This window comes from Salvia hispanica, chromosome 1 (genome assembly GCF_023119035.1).
Source record: "Salvia hispanica cultivar TCC Black 2014 chromosome 1, UniMelb_Shisp_WGS_1.0, whole genome shotgun sequence".
Classification (NCBI taxonomy): Eukaryota; Viridiplantae; Streptophyta; class Magnoliopsida; order Lamiales; family Lamiaceae; genus Salvia; species Salvia hispanica.
Genome location: NC_062965.1, coordinates 3,499,862 through 3,515,732, shown reverse-complemented (window position 1 = coordinate 3,515,732; position 15,871 = coordinate 3,499,862). Strand labels below are relative to the sequence as shown.

Genomic DNA, 15,871 nt, shown 5'->3' with positions numbered 1-15,871 from the left:
ATACTAGTAGTTGAGAAGATAAACCCTCCCAACAAGCATAAACATACCTCCTAAGATAAACCTGCCCTTCACCTCACTTCACTGGCTACACATTTGACTAGTATTGCTATCTTAAAATATTCATTATAAATGGGATTTGATGGAGTAAGACATAGGCAAACACTACCTTTTTTTTTGGGTGTAACATATTTTGATATAATTGTGGTTCAAGCGTGTGTGTATGGTGTGGTTAATGCTATTCCCAAAATTCAACTCTAAACTCTCAATCTAGGCAATCTGATGTAATATTTAAAATCCTCTATATGTTATATCATCCATCCTAACCTGCCAACTAGTATGTCTATGCAAACCTAAAGGCCACTAGTCAACTCTAACTATATTAAATACTATTATTATCAAATATGAACTCAAACCATGTAGGTAGTAACTACATGAACATATAATCTGCCTATAAAGCTACACGCCAAACAACATCATGTGTTTTTCTTCTAGCAGTTAACAACTAATTTGATGAAAAGGCACTCTGATGGGAGGGGAGATTCACCACTGATTTGTAGTTTTCCTACATCAGATATGAGATGATTAAGTTTGCTATATGCAGATCATATAAATCTCATCTCACGCTTTTTTCTCCAACGCAGATTTCTGATGGTGTCATATTCATACAAAGAAGATGTAAAACGGAGAAGGATTGAATACTTGGGATGGTCGGCGGTATGCTTGGCTGGTGGTGTGATGTTGGTTTGGTGGGAGCGGTGCTTCCATGCCACCAACCGGCAGGAGTGGATGGTGCCGCTGGGGCTAATTCTCTTTGTCACGCCTATCTTAGTTTGCTTCTCTCTCTTCTTCTCCGATTTCCTATCATCGTAACCATATCATATGTAATTTTCCATCTACAGACATGTATGCTACAATAATTACTCAGATAGTGATGAATATATAGTGTATATTGTATAATTTGAACTCTGGTGCTTCTGCTTCTATCTAGTTCACACAGAGTTTATCTCAGAAGCTTTGAGTTAACCACACCAGATATAGGTTGTTTTCTCTCTTTTGTTCATACTGCGTCGGAAAGTAGAGATTGGAAAATAGGACTTGTATTATACAAACATGAGCTTTAGTCATGATATTGTAGAATTATTATTTCCAATACTCAATGAATGTTAGATTATTACTATGTGGAAATGAATATATGGCAGATCTCTCATTCTTCACTCAGTTCTGATTCTGTTAATCAAAGATAATACTTACTAGATTTCTATAAGAATATTTAACATGCTCAGTGCTCTTCCTCCACCCAAGCTAAGTCATACTTCCATGGCATACCTTTTTTCTTCAGCATAGTGCAATTGGGATGCAGATTAAACAAAACCAGGCCATTCTGATGTAACATGACACAAGTTAATATAGTAACTTCATTTGTAATTAGTAATTATAGTAGTAGTAAATATCAAGTAAAATTGTAGATGATGACAAATGATTGTGTTTACCTCCACTGAGGTTGTATTGCTCAAGAGCGGGATATATGCAAGACAACGAAACAGAGCAGGCTCGGCATAGAAGCTAGAGAACTGCATTAAGGGATGGAATAGGGATGCAGCAATGGAATGGGGAAGAGGAGATGCAATGATAAAAGTTGCAAGGAAACTTACTAGAAGGACGGATTCGCAAATTTTCATGGTGAGCTGGAAATTGGAATGAGGCTCAGCTTGTCTGAAAAAACTTATGAAACCAGAAAGCAGCACAAGAGTATCCAGCATCTTTTCCAGTTAAGTGTAAAGCTACAGAACAACAATGAGTCAATGATACAAAGGAAAGATATACTAATATAATACGATCTTCATATTTAATAGCGATTAACGATTCCAAAAGCTCATGCAGAAATTTCAATCACCAAAATCTCTCAGGTTTTGAGACATAGTAAAGTAAGAAGTCATTTTAACAATAGACAACTGAAAATTAGATGCGAAAGAATATACAGCTTCCTAGTGCATAAAAAGGAAAATGGTTTGGAAGAGATACTAAAGCACTGTGCCATTATAATAGACTTAACTAGTTAAAAGTTAAAACAACCTTAAGTTCAAATTCACTTAAAACCTCACAAATGTTACATACATATATATACAGCATAAGCTCCCAATAGAAATTTCAGGGTTTAATTGATTCTCACCACAAATATGAGGAAGAATATGCTTATGGTTGAGCAAATACAAGCATTTTCAAAGTAAAGTATCTGTAGGGCCAAATAATGACTATAGCAACATGTTGAGAATCTATTCAAATGTGTGCAATGTGTTACTGCAAACAGCAAGGTAAGCTCGAAGTATGATAGGGAAATTGGGGTTAGAAGGTTAGCAAAGGCAAGCAAGACAAATACAGCCATACAAACAAAAGGAATTTAGATTGCAATTCTAGTCCACACTCCACAGTCAATTAGCAGACGATTAAACTAGGCAGACAGATGAATTTTTAGGTTTTAGGGAAGAGCTTACAAACAGAGCAACGATTGCAAAATTGAGGAGCTGCTGTTGCATTCAATTCCACTGAAGATAAAGCATCGGCAGTGTCCTGTTCTGGCAACAATTTCCGATTCGGAGGAATCAATAATACAAGCTGCCAGTCAAAATTCTCATCAGAAGAGGGACAGAGGAGAATGAAGTGAATCCACCATGGAGGATGTGGGCCCCAAGGTGACGACGACGATTAGACCAAAAACGAGGGATCCATTTTTGTGTGAACTTTTAAATTGATTAATAATTAACAATTAATTAATTTGCTGAAATAAGGATATTAATTTTGCTCCCTCCGTTCCACAGTAATAGATGCATTTAATTTTCTGCACTCGTTTTAAAAGAATTATAATAAATAATTAAAGTGGAGAGAGAGTAAAGTAAGAGAAAGAATAATGTAGAGAAAAGTCTTATCTACAATATCATCTCTCTTACTTTACTTTTTCTCTATTTTAACTATTTATAATTATTTTTTCAAAACGAGTGTGCAAAATGAAATGCCTTTATTACTATGGAACGGATGGAGTATTTGAATTAGTAATATTAGTATATTTTAAAGCAAATAATGACAATATTCATAAATAAGAGGCAGAGGTAATATTGAGAGAGGGGAATAAATGCATTGCGAGTGGACGAATCAAAATGGTTAATTGAAATATGTTCATAATTAACGGCAATAGTTACAAAAGAAGAAAAGATGAAATATAGTAGTAGTTAAAACTTTTGTACAACATAATCTAATGATTCTATTTCATCTAATCTTGTAGCACATACTTCCGCCGTCCCATAAAAATAAGTCATTTGAGATTGATACGAATTTTAATGTATATTAAATGATAAAGAAAAAAGGAAAAAAAAAAGTTTCTATAAATGGATATGGACTATTTCTATGGGACGGACGAAAAATGAAATATGACCTATTTCTACGAGACGGGGGAGTATATGAGATTCTAAGCTAAGCCATTTATGCAAAGAAATAGATTTACTATCTAGATAGTAGACAATAAGCTCGCTAACGAATAATTTCATTTAGCACTCTAGGACATCTACAATGAGGGCATTGTGTCATGTTCCTATTATCCTATATAATTATTTCATTTAGCAATTTAGGACATGCACAATTAGGATATCATGTCCTGTTTCCGCATGTGTGATTAAAACAAGCCGTGTTAGAGGGGGATGATTTAGCTTGACAAAAGCTATGCTCTTGTGAATCTCACGTGTTGGGAACTTGTGACTTGTGTAAATAGGGAGTATTTGTAAAGTGATGAATTATTATTAGAATATTGATGTTTAATTTTAATTGGGACATCAATAAAAGATAAGGAGTGCAATTTTTTTGATACTTTGTTACACTTTTCGCAGCATACTAAAGGAATAGATGAGTTTGATATTTGGACTGTATAACCAAATACACCAACATGATTCCAATTGAAGGACATTTAAGAGAATATTCACCCTCTCTCATTGGGCCTTGTCTATATTAATTAGTTATCAACACTTTCTAGAGCATTTTTAGATGTAAACACAATATGAAATTAAAACAAATTTCGAGTGGCATGGGACTCGTCCATCCTTAACCAAATGGTCAGGGGATCGATCCCTGCCTTTGGGTATGGAGCAGCTTTAAATCCTTGGGTCAGCTGTTTCACCCATTGAGGTGCCTACAAATTAGCACGAGGAATAATCACTGGGTTCGCTAGTGGATACCCTTGGTAATAAAAAAAAAACACTTATCACATATCCAAAAAATTTCCATTTAATAATTTATGGCAATTTTATCAACAAATTACTATTTTAATTCAATTAATTAGACGACGTGTCAATCGCTTATATCCCAAAAGAATAACGATGGATTACATGTCTATCATTTCCATTTTTATTGAGTAAATGCCTAAAATAATTTGAGACTACAATTAAATAATTTATCAAAATCAAGACTGTAAAAAACACATTAAAAAGTTATAAATTGAAATATAGTCATGAAAGTACAAGCTATAAACAATAACTAACCCTAAATCCAATCAACGAGAAATCTTTATCGAATAATTAATATCGTTGTTTATTTTTTGATAATCCATTAATATCGGTGTTTACAATGTTCCAAATCCAAATTAGGCTTCCAAACCATTATTACACAATTTAGTTGTAAATATAATTATGAATATGATGTAAAATAAATGATGGTTACGCATCTGCATAGGTTTGGCAGGAAATATTGCTAATTAACACCAAGTTTGGTAAGGGTATAATCACATGTTTATAGTGTCATACTAATTTGAAATTGTGAATTTATATTTATCAATTGAGAAACAATACATTTATGTCAAATTCTAAACTTACATATATACAAATGACAATAACAATTTATTTTACAAATGATAGAATAAAAATTGAATTCTAGGACTAAGATAAGAGTATACTAATTACATGAGATTTATAGTATGTCAGATGTCAGAAAAGGAGTAGATTTAGATATTTAATTGTGAATTTTATTTGGAGGTGGACAGGTGATTAATTTCGTAGAAAATTGGTTATGAATTTGGCGTGGTTGAATTAGCACTGAGCAGAAAATTCATAATTGGCGTATACGAGAACAAATCAAAGTCGGCTGCACACAAGTGGGTGTTATTGATCGATTATACGTATACATGTTATCCCATAATTGGTCAAAATAAATACTCCTATAATAAACAGTGCATTAAATAAAATCACCATCACCACCTCAAAATTTCATATTGTAATTTTTATAATTTTCATGTGCAGAGGTGAAATACGTTAATACTATTTCATCACATGGAATATTATAATGCATTGCTGGTGCCGGTGGGGTGGTAAAATATCTAGATTTAGACCTGGAAATTTTTGTATATTGGATTATTATCGAATTGATACTATGAAACCAAACTCAAACCCAAACTCAAACTCGACATTATAGGAAAATTATACACAAAAAAAAATGTGACATAGGAACTCATACAGACACGAACACAAGACAAATATCTAGATTTGATTAGTAAAGAGTATCACTAGTATAATTTATTTTGTGTTGGCAACAAAAACTAAATTCATTACGCGATAAATCATACGAATTCTAATTTCTCAAAGTTTTTAAAGTAAACTACACTTGATAATTAATAAAAATGATAATGGGTTATATATATCTTATATGAAATTATTGTGTTCTTATCATGTTGACACAAATTCGATCGATAAGAGTTGTCTGAGTTGATGTCAACCCATTATTTTTATGCTAACATTAGTTTGTTGTATCTAAGCTAAATTAAGAAGTGTACGATAATAGTGTGCAACATCATTCGTTTGTGATTAAACAAAAATTAACGAGTAAAAGATACTACAAATTACAATACCAATAATTATTTGTCTTAGTTGATATCGTATCAAGTCCTTTGTCCTAATTCATACTACTTCGTACTTACACTGCATACTCCTAATTCATATTACCTCTGTCCCTAAAAATTTGACATAATTTATCATTTCGGTCTGTCTGTGAAAGTTCGACACACTTCACTTTTTACCATTTTTAGTTGTGGATCTCATATTCCACTAACTCATTTCTACTCACATTTTATTATAAAATTAATACTTTAAAAGTAAGACCCATATCCCACCAACTTTTCTAATTCACTTTTCATTACATTTCTTAAAACCCATAGCGAGTTAAAATGTGTCAATATTTGAGGGACAGATATAGTTGTTCACATTCCACTACTCCTTTTGTCCTAGATGATTTGTATCATATTTTTATTTGAGTTCTCCCGAATTATATGAATCATTTTCTTATTTTCACAAAAACGACCATTTTAATCTATTTACTCAATCCGTCCGTCATCAATTAAATTAATTTGGATCGACACGAAATCTAAAATATATTAGTACTAGTAAAAGAATACAATTTTATAGGTTAGTAGTATATAAATCTACTTTTACTATGAATTAATTATACTATAGAATTCGAGTTTAACAAGATAAAGACCTACTTACTGAATATAGTAAAAATAAAAATGACAAACATTTCCAAATGACAAAATAACACACTTATTGATTATTACTGTTATACTCTCTCCGTCCAAAAACAATAGACCACTTTTGTCATTTTGGGACGTCCACAAAAAATAGATCACTTTCTAAAAATGAAAAGTTTATCTCTCATACTTTTCCCACTTTTTCTTCCTTCTCTCGTACTTTACTCACATTTTCTCTCTATCTCTCTTACTTTACCTACTTTTTCCCCTCCTCTCTCTTACTTTACCAATTCTACATTAAAATCCGTGCCAAACAACAATAGATCTATTGTTTATGGACGGAGGGAGTATATTTTATTCTACTTTCAATTATCCGCTTTATTATCTCTATATTTTCTCTTCGTTTAACTCCACTTTGATTAACTCATAATGACAATTAATTAATGCTCCACACACAGTAATATGCAATTAATGAAAAAGAATTAATACAGAAATAGAATGGGGATGATGATGATAATTGATAGGTAGTGGTAATAAAATAAGACCAAGTCAACACACACATGACACATCTCTCTCTCTCTCTATAAAAAAAAAAAAAAAAAAAAAAAAACAGATTCAATTCAACCGTCTCTCCACTCTCCTCGCTCCCCTCCTCCCCCATTTCAGATCTCTCCCCCTCTCCCTCTCCCAATCACGATTAACCGGAAATGAATTTGGACGACCGCGAGCAGCAATCCCTCCCCCTCCCCCCGCAGCACCACCACCACCACCCGCGCCATCTCCATCACCGCCCCATCCATGGAGGCCCCCGTGTCCAGGCCCCGGGCATACATCATCCTCCTCATCCTCGCCTTCGTCCTCGGCTACCTCTCCCACTCCCACCCCCTCCTCTCCCAGACCGCGAGCGACGTGTACGAGCACAACAGCTTCCCCAAGCAGTGCGCCGCCCCCGTCCCCTCCTCCGACGTCCGCCGCACCATCCTCTCCCGCGTCTTCAACAACACCTCCCCCTGGCACTCCTTCCCCCCTCCCCACGCCCGCCCCCTATTGCTCACCGAGTGGACCAAAGGCTGGGGATCTCAGATGCCGGTGTTCGAGCACCTCATCGAGCAGGTCCGCCCCCGCACGATCGTCGAGGTCGGCACCTTCCTCGGCGCCTCCGCGACTCACATGGCTTCAATTGCAAAAAAACTAGGGCTGGAGACGCAGATCGTGTGCATCGACGATTTCCGCGGCTGGCCGGGGTACTTCGACGAGGAGAGGAAGAGCGTGAAGATGGTGAACGGAGACTCTCTGTTAATGTACCAATTTATGCAGAACGTGGCGAGGGCGAACGCGACGGAGGAGATCATCATGATGCCGTTCTCGGCGGGGACGGCGCTGGGGGGGCTGTGCGATTGGGGGGTGTACGGGGATCTGGTGGAGGTGGATGCAGCGCATGATTTCCACTCCGCGTGGGTGGATATAAACCACGCGTTTAAGGTGCTGAGGCCGGGCGGGGTGCTGTTTGGGCATGACTACGCGTGGGATGGGGTCAGGAAGGCGGTGCATATCTTTGCGAGGCTCCATGGGTTTCAGATCAAGCTGGATGGGGAGCACTGGATTCTCTATTGATGATTTTTTTTTGTTTATTTTTTGGGATAAAATGTTAGTGAATTTCTGGGATTCACTGTTTGTATTATTGATTTTATGATTTATTATACTTATCTCTCTCTCTGTCTGTCTCCAATCTCCATTTCAATTTTAAGGTGGAGTTGGTCAATGCCTAATGCTAGTTTCCTCCTTCTCTGTTTGTGTTTTTTTTCTTTGCAAGTTGCTTTTTTTTTTTTACGAGATATTGGCATGTAATATCACGAAACTTTCAAAACGTGGATTTTTTTCACGAACTTTAAAATTGACAAATAATATCATGAATTTTATCCCGGATTTGTTTTTTTCCATGAATGAAAAAATTCATGTTATTTTAATAGATTGAAGAACAATTTTGGAGAATGTGCTTCAAGAAAAACTATCTTCAAAGATTGAAAAAACTTGAAGCTCTCAAAATTGTTGTCGAGAAATTACGAAAAAAAATCGGTATCATAATATTATTTGTGGGAATTTTTTCATTGGTGGAAAAAACAAACCAGGAGTAAAGTTCCTGATATTATTTGTCAATTTTAAAGTTTGTGGAAAAAATTCAATTTTGACGAAGGTTTCGTGATATTAGATGTCAATATCTTTTTTTATTTGGAGGGAATCAGTTAATATTTTTTTAATTACAGCAACACTTAATTCATAATACACTTAATTCATAATTATTGCAGATATTAGAGTGGTACGGCTTTTGGCCTATCGCCTAATGAAATTAATGGCATGACTTTTGACCTTTGCTTGGCTAGATTTTTAGCTTTTCGGTTGGATGAATGGTGTGTTGACTGTTCGTATCTCGATGATTAGGTCTTTTGTGGTATTTTAGCTTTAAAGCATTCCCATCCGTGCTTTTAGTTAAGAGCAGTGGGCCCGGATCCACTTTTACTCCTTGTCCTTAGCTAAGAGTACACCATCCACATCCGTACCTTAGCTAAGGACAAGCTCAAGAGTCCCACCATTCCATTATTCAATTTAAATACTCCAATTATTAAAAACATTTCTACATTATAAAAATACATAAAACAATAAAAATTACATAATTAAAATTCTAAAAAATAAAAATACATAATTAAAATACTAGAAAATAAAAATTACACACGTGGAAGACTAGTCCTCTAACCCCAATTGCCTCTTGAGACCCCGGATCATTTGCTCATGTGTTGCAAGTTGCTCCGGAGTCATCTTAGATGTATCGTTCAAATAAAGTTGATCCAAGAGTGTCCACAACGTGTTGTTCGGGGGTGGAGGAGGCACAAAGGGAGCCGGAGCGGGGGCGGGGGCGGCTGGAGTCGGGGCGCGACGGCGGATGGTCGTCGCCTTCTTCCTTCCTTGCGGTCGGCGGGAACTGCTCGGGCCAGCGTCGGGGCTACCCAAGTTAGTTCCGGCAAGTTGGGTAGCCACATCATCGGAGGCGCCGTCGGATAGGGCTACCGACCTCGACCGTTTGCTAGAGTAGTTGGAGGAGGATGCTACTAATCCGTCCCTATACTTCGGAGGTAGGCGCCCCTCCTGCCAACAATCGAGGTACTTGAACGCTTTGAACTCCATGTGTTGGTAGGTCGCCAAGGCGGTAGTGATGATGTCGAGCTCGCTCGTGCCGCTCCCCGCCGTCCGCTCTTCCTGGAGGTAATACCTACCGATTGCCTCGTTGCATATGAAGAGGCAATTGCGCACCATACTATCATTGCGATAGATGGTTCCCCCCGGCCGGGTTTCATTGTAGAGGCGAATACGTATCCCCAGTTTGGTTCGTGCCGACGTCCGGATCTTCGGAGACTGCCAAGTAGGCTTTGAACATCGCCATCATCTCACTCGGAGTGTATGGGGTGCGGGTGCCACGAACAGGAGGAGTAGGAGTAGGAACGAGTAGTAGAAGTAGGAGTAGGAGTAGAGGCTGTTGCTCCCTCCCGATCCGGGTTCGGGTGCCCACCCGAACCCGGAGGCGTTAGGTCGTGCACCGGGTAGGACGGTAGCCACCCGGAGCTTGCGAACCTTGGATTTGAGGAGGGACCGTAAATTGCGTTTCTGGACTAAATCCGGCCTCGGAGTCGAACCAATCGTGATTCCAACCGCGACTGCCGGATGGTGATCGCCAGAGCCGGACATTGTGTAGTGTAGTGGGAATTTAGATGAGAGAGTATGAGGATAAAAGATGAGAGAATGTAGATGATGATAGAATAGATGATAATGCGATTTTTTTGTATTGAAGTGAGGGTATTTATAAATGAAAATGTGAATTTTGGGGGGGAAAAAATTGAAAAATAAATTAAAAGTGGGGAGAAAACGGATATATTTTTTTGGGAAGTGGGAAAATATATATTTTTTTATTTAAAAACATTTTTTTTAATTAATTTCGCATTTTTAAAAAAAAGTTTTAATAAGCCAACGGCTATGTCGTTGGCGAATAAGGCGACGCCACGTGTGCTGCTCAGCGGCACGGACGTGCTCTTAGCTAAGAGCAGCGCCGTGCCGCTGGCACGGACGGACGAGCCGGTGCTCAGCGGCACGGACGGACGAGCAGCGGCTCTTCACCACTACGGATGCTCTTATACTCCCTCGTCTAAAAATGAAACATTTGTTTTTCGAGATGAAAGTTTATGTATTGCTGCTTTATAAAAAGGGAAAATCATTTTTAATAGGATAACTTATAAAAGAAACGTTTCATTTCTAATGAGACTGAGGAAATACTTCATATTGATATGTGTTTTGAGAGATCATAACAGACTGAACGACCAATGCATTCTCTCACAAAGCTCATGGGCATTTATATCATATGCATACATGATACATACACCCCTTATTCCCTTTATGAGTATTGTTTGCTCGATCGTCAAAACTACATCAAGTTTGATGGAGCCTAGCAAGTTTGAGGCAGGGGCAGAGCCAGAAATTTATTGGGAGGGAACAAATTTATATATGAAAGAATTTTTAGAATTTGTGAAGAGACATTTAATAAGAGATTAAAAGAAATAAAATTTATAATGGATAATATATATGTGCGTTCAAAAATATGAGGAGGGGCAGTCCCACCTAACCCTAAGGTATATCCGGGGTTGGTTTGAGGTGATTCTATGTGCTATGATTAAGTTGTTTTATTTTTGTGGACTTAGAGAGCATTAATCGCAACATAATTTGTCTTTCGGATGTGGAGTTTACTTCCACTTGAATTACATTTCGGACAATATGTAATTTTGGCTTTGTTCATTTCGTGCAACTGTAATAGATATTGTATGACATGAACCATTTATCGAAATATAGAATTAGAATGCACTATCCCTTAAAAATATGAACTATTTACATTTAGTTTATCCCTTAAAACTTTGAATTATCTATTTATCGAAATATAGAATTAGAATGCACCTATTCTCCATTAACAATATTTCCTTCTATCTCTTTCTATTTTTTTTTGGTTTGACCACAAGTATTATGTACCGACCATTGGCAGAAGCCGACTTATTATGCTCGATCGGGTTTGCAGATTAAGGCCGAAAGTCTTCTAGCGGATCGCAGAGTTTGAACTTGTGACCTCAAGGTCACCACAACTTTGCGCTGCCAATTATGTTGTAACTCATTGCTCTTTCTATCTCTTTCTTAATTTATTAATTGTGTATTAAAATTTGTATCTTTTAAAAAAAATTCATATTTTAAGTGACTGAGAATGTATGTATTAGAACATGTGTGAAGTGAAGTGATGTTTTTTTTTTTTTTTTTAATAAAAGGGGGATGTGATAAAAGAAAATGTGCATCTGTGTCTAAGCCCACTAGATTCGAATTGTGTATAGGGTTGTGGTCCTTGTAAATTAAACCAACTCCACGAAATGAACAGAGAAAATAAAGAAAAGTTAAAAAGATATGGCCCAACATTTAAGTAAAGTGTTTTCTTATATATAGAGTAGATTGTTTTGTAATAGCCCATTTATTAAAAAAAAGTAACGACTTTTGTTGAAATATTTAAGGGCCCATTTAAGTAATCGGGCCGCCCAAATTGGTGTATAATCCACCTGGGCCTGTGACTAAATTTGGGGTGACGACAGCAACAGTGACATGCTTCTCTTTCACGTGGACAATCAATTAAGAACAATTGATTTAACACTCCCACTTGCATTCTTGCTTTATGATAAGTCAAAATCTTGTTTTCCACTTATAAAACATGTAACTTGATTTTTTAATTGAAAAAAAAAATCTTTTACGTCTTCTTTTATTACTACCATGTATTTACACACACAACTTCACACTTTCCCACTAACATCGCATTACTTTTTAGTCACACAAATATGCAATCCTTGCTTTCGTGTCCAAGTCCAATGTCCTGTTTCTGTGTGAATTCGAGAAACATAACTCGTGGGGTTAAACACAATGAAAAAGATAGTCAAAAGTTAGAGCCGCTAAGCAGGTTGTTGCTACCAACGAATGATAGGCAGAATGAAAGCGAATTTGGGAAGGAACTGTCGCACCATATATGAAATCGACGTCAGCTCCATTGGCAACACATGGTGGAGTTTTTCGGCCTCACGAGCCATAAGTGAGGCCGGTCGGTCGACTCCAACTCCACCATTGAATTTCAATCTTTATTTATACTATATAAATAATTAAATGGGGAGAGACTAATGTTAATGAATTAGAGAGATGAAATTTATGTAATCTTAGTCAGAACCTACATCATGATTTAAACATGCACAATTAAGCCTATGATCTAGTTTTCTAGAAGGTTATTTGCCTTATTTAGCTACTCATCCCCACTGCCATTTTATTTCTTCAAGCCTCATTATTACTTTTCTTGAATTTTGTCACAAATCAAAATATGCTACGAGTTTCAAATTTGCACTGTTATACGTGGGAACTCCAATCGAAATAACCAATCAAATTAAAATGACCCCATAAATTCCATTGACCAAGCTAGAGTTAGATGTTAAACAATGAAATGCTCAATCTTTAGCAACAAATTAAATTATATAGTTAGAAGCTCGATAATACTTCATCCGTTCCATGTTAATTGAGTCGTTTTATAAATTTGAAAAGTTTCAATATAATTGAGTCATTTCAATTTTTTGCCAAAAATAAAATGCTCTCCTACTTTTTCTTATACTTTCTTTGTCATTCACTTAGGCCATCTCCAATCATTCACACCAAACTCAAATCCATTTTTGAGTATATGTCACACCAAAAATTAATTATACTCCAATCATTTACACCAAATTTAAGATTTACACCATTTTTGAGATTTTGTCTCACAAAACTTTTGCATAAACACCAAATATGGTGTTGTTTAACAAAAAAACACTAAAAATGGGTTTGAGTGGTGTATGGTTGGAGAAGATTTTTACACCAAAACTCATATTTGGTAATATGGTTGGAGATGGTCTTAACACATTATTCTTAATTTCTGTAAAAAAAAAGTGTTTCGATTAACAAGAAACGAAGGAAGTATCAAATTGATATCCAAGATTTACCAATTTTGAATATAATTTCTGAAGCATGCCATCATCATTACTCAAGGAAAGTCAAAAATTAAATCATTATTTTGCCAAGAGTAATAGTACTAACATTACGGCAGATTTAGAAGACAGAATATGATATTATGATTAATCGTGAATAAGTTTACTTATACTAAACAAATACGCACGTTTTTAGATTCATCACTCTAAAGTTTATTCATGCTTGCCTACGTACAAAATTCACGGTACAACATTATCTCAATCCAAATTTTCTATAATTCACACCCAAAACCATCAATAGAGTGCAATCCAATTTTTATATATGGAGTATATCATTATGGGTTTGTGTTAAAATGACAACCCCTCTTAAAATGACAACGTGACACTGCTTATACAATAATATTATAAACGCTACACAACAATATTACAAACACTACACAGCAATCTATAGATTGCTGTATAGTGTGTCGGATATTGCTGTTCAAGAAAAATTGTTGTTTAAAGACCAACACATTGCTGCCCATCTTTTTCCAGATTTTTTTGCCACGTGGTAGCTTATTATTCGTCCACGTGTACAAATGATTGACTAGAAATGGAGGTATAGTATTATTTTAAGGGGTGGTGGCACCATAACATGCCCCTATCATTATGTTTACCAATTATAAATTAAAACTTATACTACTATTTAAGATTTATCTATTTTTTAGAGTCAGAGGGAGTAAAATACGATAGTCTCACTAGTTTATTGTATCTTTCTAATATAATAGTAATAAAATGATTACGCAATCAAATTATCGGTATTTATTTATAAATCGGACATTATAATAATCCATAAAAATCGCCACACAAGCCAGTGGTTAGTAATTTTTAAATTCATGTGATTTAGAGTTTTAGATAGTCTATTTCTTAATTTTCCATGTCCACATTTCGAAACACAAATGGCCCCTCGTCACAGGTTTGTGTGGTTGAGTCAAATAAATTGTTTAAAACAATAAAAACAACAGCAGCAGCAGCATTGACACGCCTTCATCTAAGTGAGTACACAAAAATAAATAAAATTAAATATTTTTTGTCGTACTACTTTTGTCACCAGCAATTAGAGCATGACACGTGGGAAATCGTTTTCATTGGGCATCACCATAAATTTGTCCTTTTCTTCAGCCAACTCACCTGTATTAAAACATTTTAAATTGATATGCAGTTGTGGACCTTATTGGTTTTGCCTCATGTTTCATATGAGTATAATATCTCAACCAAATAATTATTCTCATGTTCACATTACTTTATAATTCTATGTTTCTTCTCCCAATGCCATAGAGAGATTCTCGCTGTTGCATCATGATATGCTCATATGCAACATTATTAATTACTCACTTCATAGGATTAATGGATTTGACACGAATATTCATAAATTATTTGTTTATTTTGAATGAAAAATTGATCTCTATCTTAAAGTTGGTGTTGGCAACGGTGAAAATGTGTTTTGGGTGAAGAAAATGATGAATCATGTGGTAGAAGAGTAATTATTCTTATAAAAGTCTATTTTTATGCGACATAGTGATTATTTTTGCCTATCACTCCAAACCAGCTCACTAATATGTCTCCAAATATGCATATTTTATTAGAAAGGAAGCCTAGTTTACCTAGTGAAATAATTTGAGTCCTATACCAATCTTGAAGAATAACTAAGAGAAAGAGTGAAAAAATAGATAAAGTAGGAGAGAAAGAGAAAAAATGGATAAGTGTAGAAGTACAATTATGGTGGAAGCAAGTAATTAAGCATTGGAAAAAACGGAGGCAGTTACAGGGCCGGATTAACGATTTTCGATTTAGAGTGCGATAAATAATTACAGTGACTTAGAGTCTTGAAGTTTGAGCATTTGTCCGGAAGCCGGGCACCAACTCATACAAGAGTAATAAACAAACATGCTTCTACAAACACCAACATAGCTAGCAAGCATTATACATACAAGTACTAATTTTGATGAGATTTTAAAACTCTTTGTGTGGAATAGGGCAAACATGCATCCCCAAATATAGTTGAGAAAGGAGTGAACGTTTTGTGATACAGGGAAATACAGTCTTCATTGGTCAATTAAGCGGGTCCCACCAAACAGTTTCCTCATTTCAACCACACATATAAAGTAGGGAAAAAATTTCACATGGATATTTAGTCATATGAATTATTGATTCTTACTACGAGGAATGTGTAATATCCGGTTTTGGTGTTCATTCCAACAATCCTAAAATGTCCGTATCTATTTAGCGAGGAGACAGAATTTGCAACGAATTAGTATATACAAAAAGC

The 15,871-nt window shown here is 35.9% G+C and overlaps 1 protein-coding gene and 2 long non-coding RNA genes across 4 annotated transcripts; 2 read left to right on the top strand and 1 right to left on the bottom strand.

The window, feature by feature from the left end:
- Positions 1–371: 371 nt before the first annotated feature.
- Positions 372–2,703, bottom strand: LOC125214284. Of its 2 annotated transcripts, none has more exons than XR_007175094.1 (5): positions 2,493–2,703; positions 1,653–1,781; positions 1,491–1,571; positions 1,252–1,381; positions 372–858 (listed from the first exon to the last, which is right to left on the bottom strand). It is a non-coding gene; the product is annotated as an uncharacterized LOC125214284 (long non-coding RNA). The 2 variants fall into 2 exon arrangements; XR_007175095.1 differs by having other exon boundaries at positions 1,327–1,381.
- Positions 426–1,152, top strand: LOC125214292. Its single transcript, XR_007175096.1, has 2 exons — positions 426–553; positions 642–1,152. It is a non-coding gene; the product is annotated as an uncharacterized LOC125214292 (long non-coding RNA).
- A 4,591-nt stretch (positions 2,704–7,294) lies between the features above and the next one.
- Positions 7,295–8,288, top strand: LOC125224567. Its single transcript, XM_048127989.1, has one exon. It carries the CDS (start codon positions 7,295–7,297, stop codon positions 8,108–8,110), a length of 816 nt encoding a protein of 271 aa, XP_047983946.1. The 3' UTR covers positions 8,111–8,288.
- Positions 8,289–15,871: the final 7,583 nt, after the last annotated feature.

Coding starts and splice junctions, on each gene's coding strand:
- LOC125224567 (XM_048127989.1), top strand. CDS start 7,295: ATGGAGGCCCCCGTGTCCAGGCCCCGGGCATACATCATCCTCCTCATC.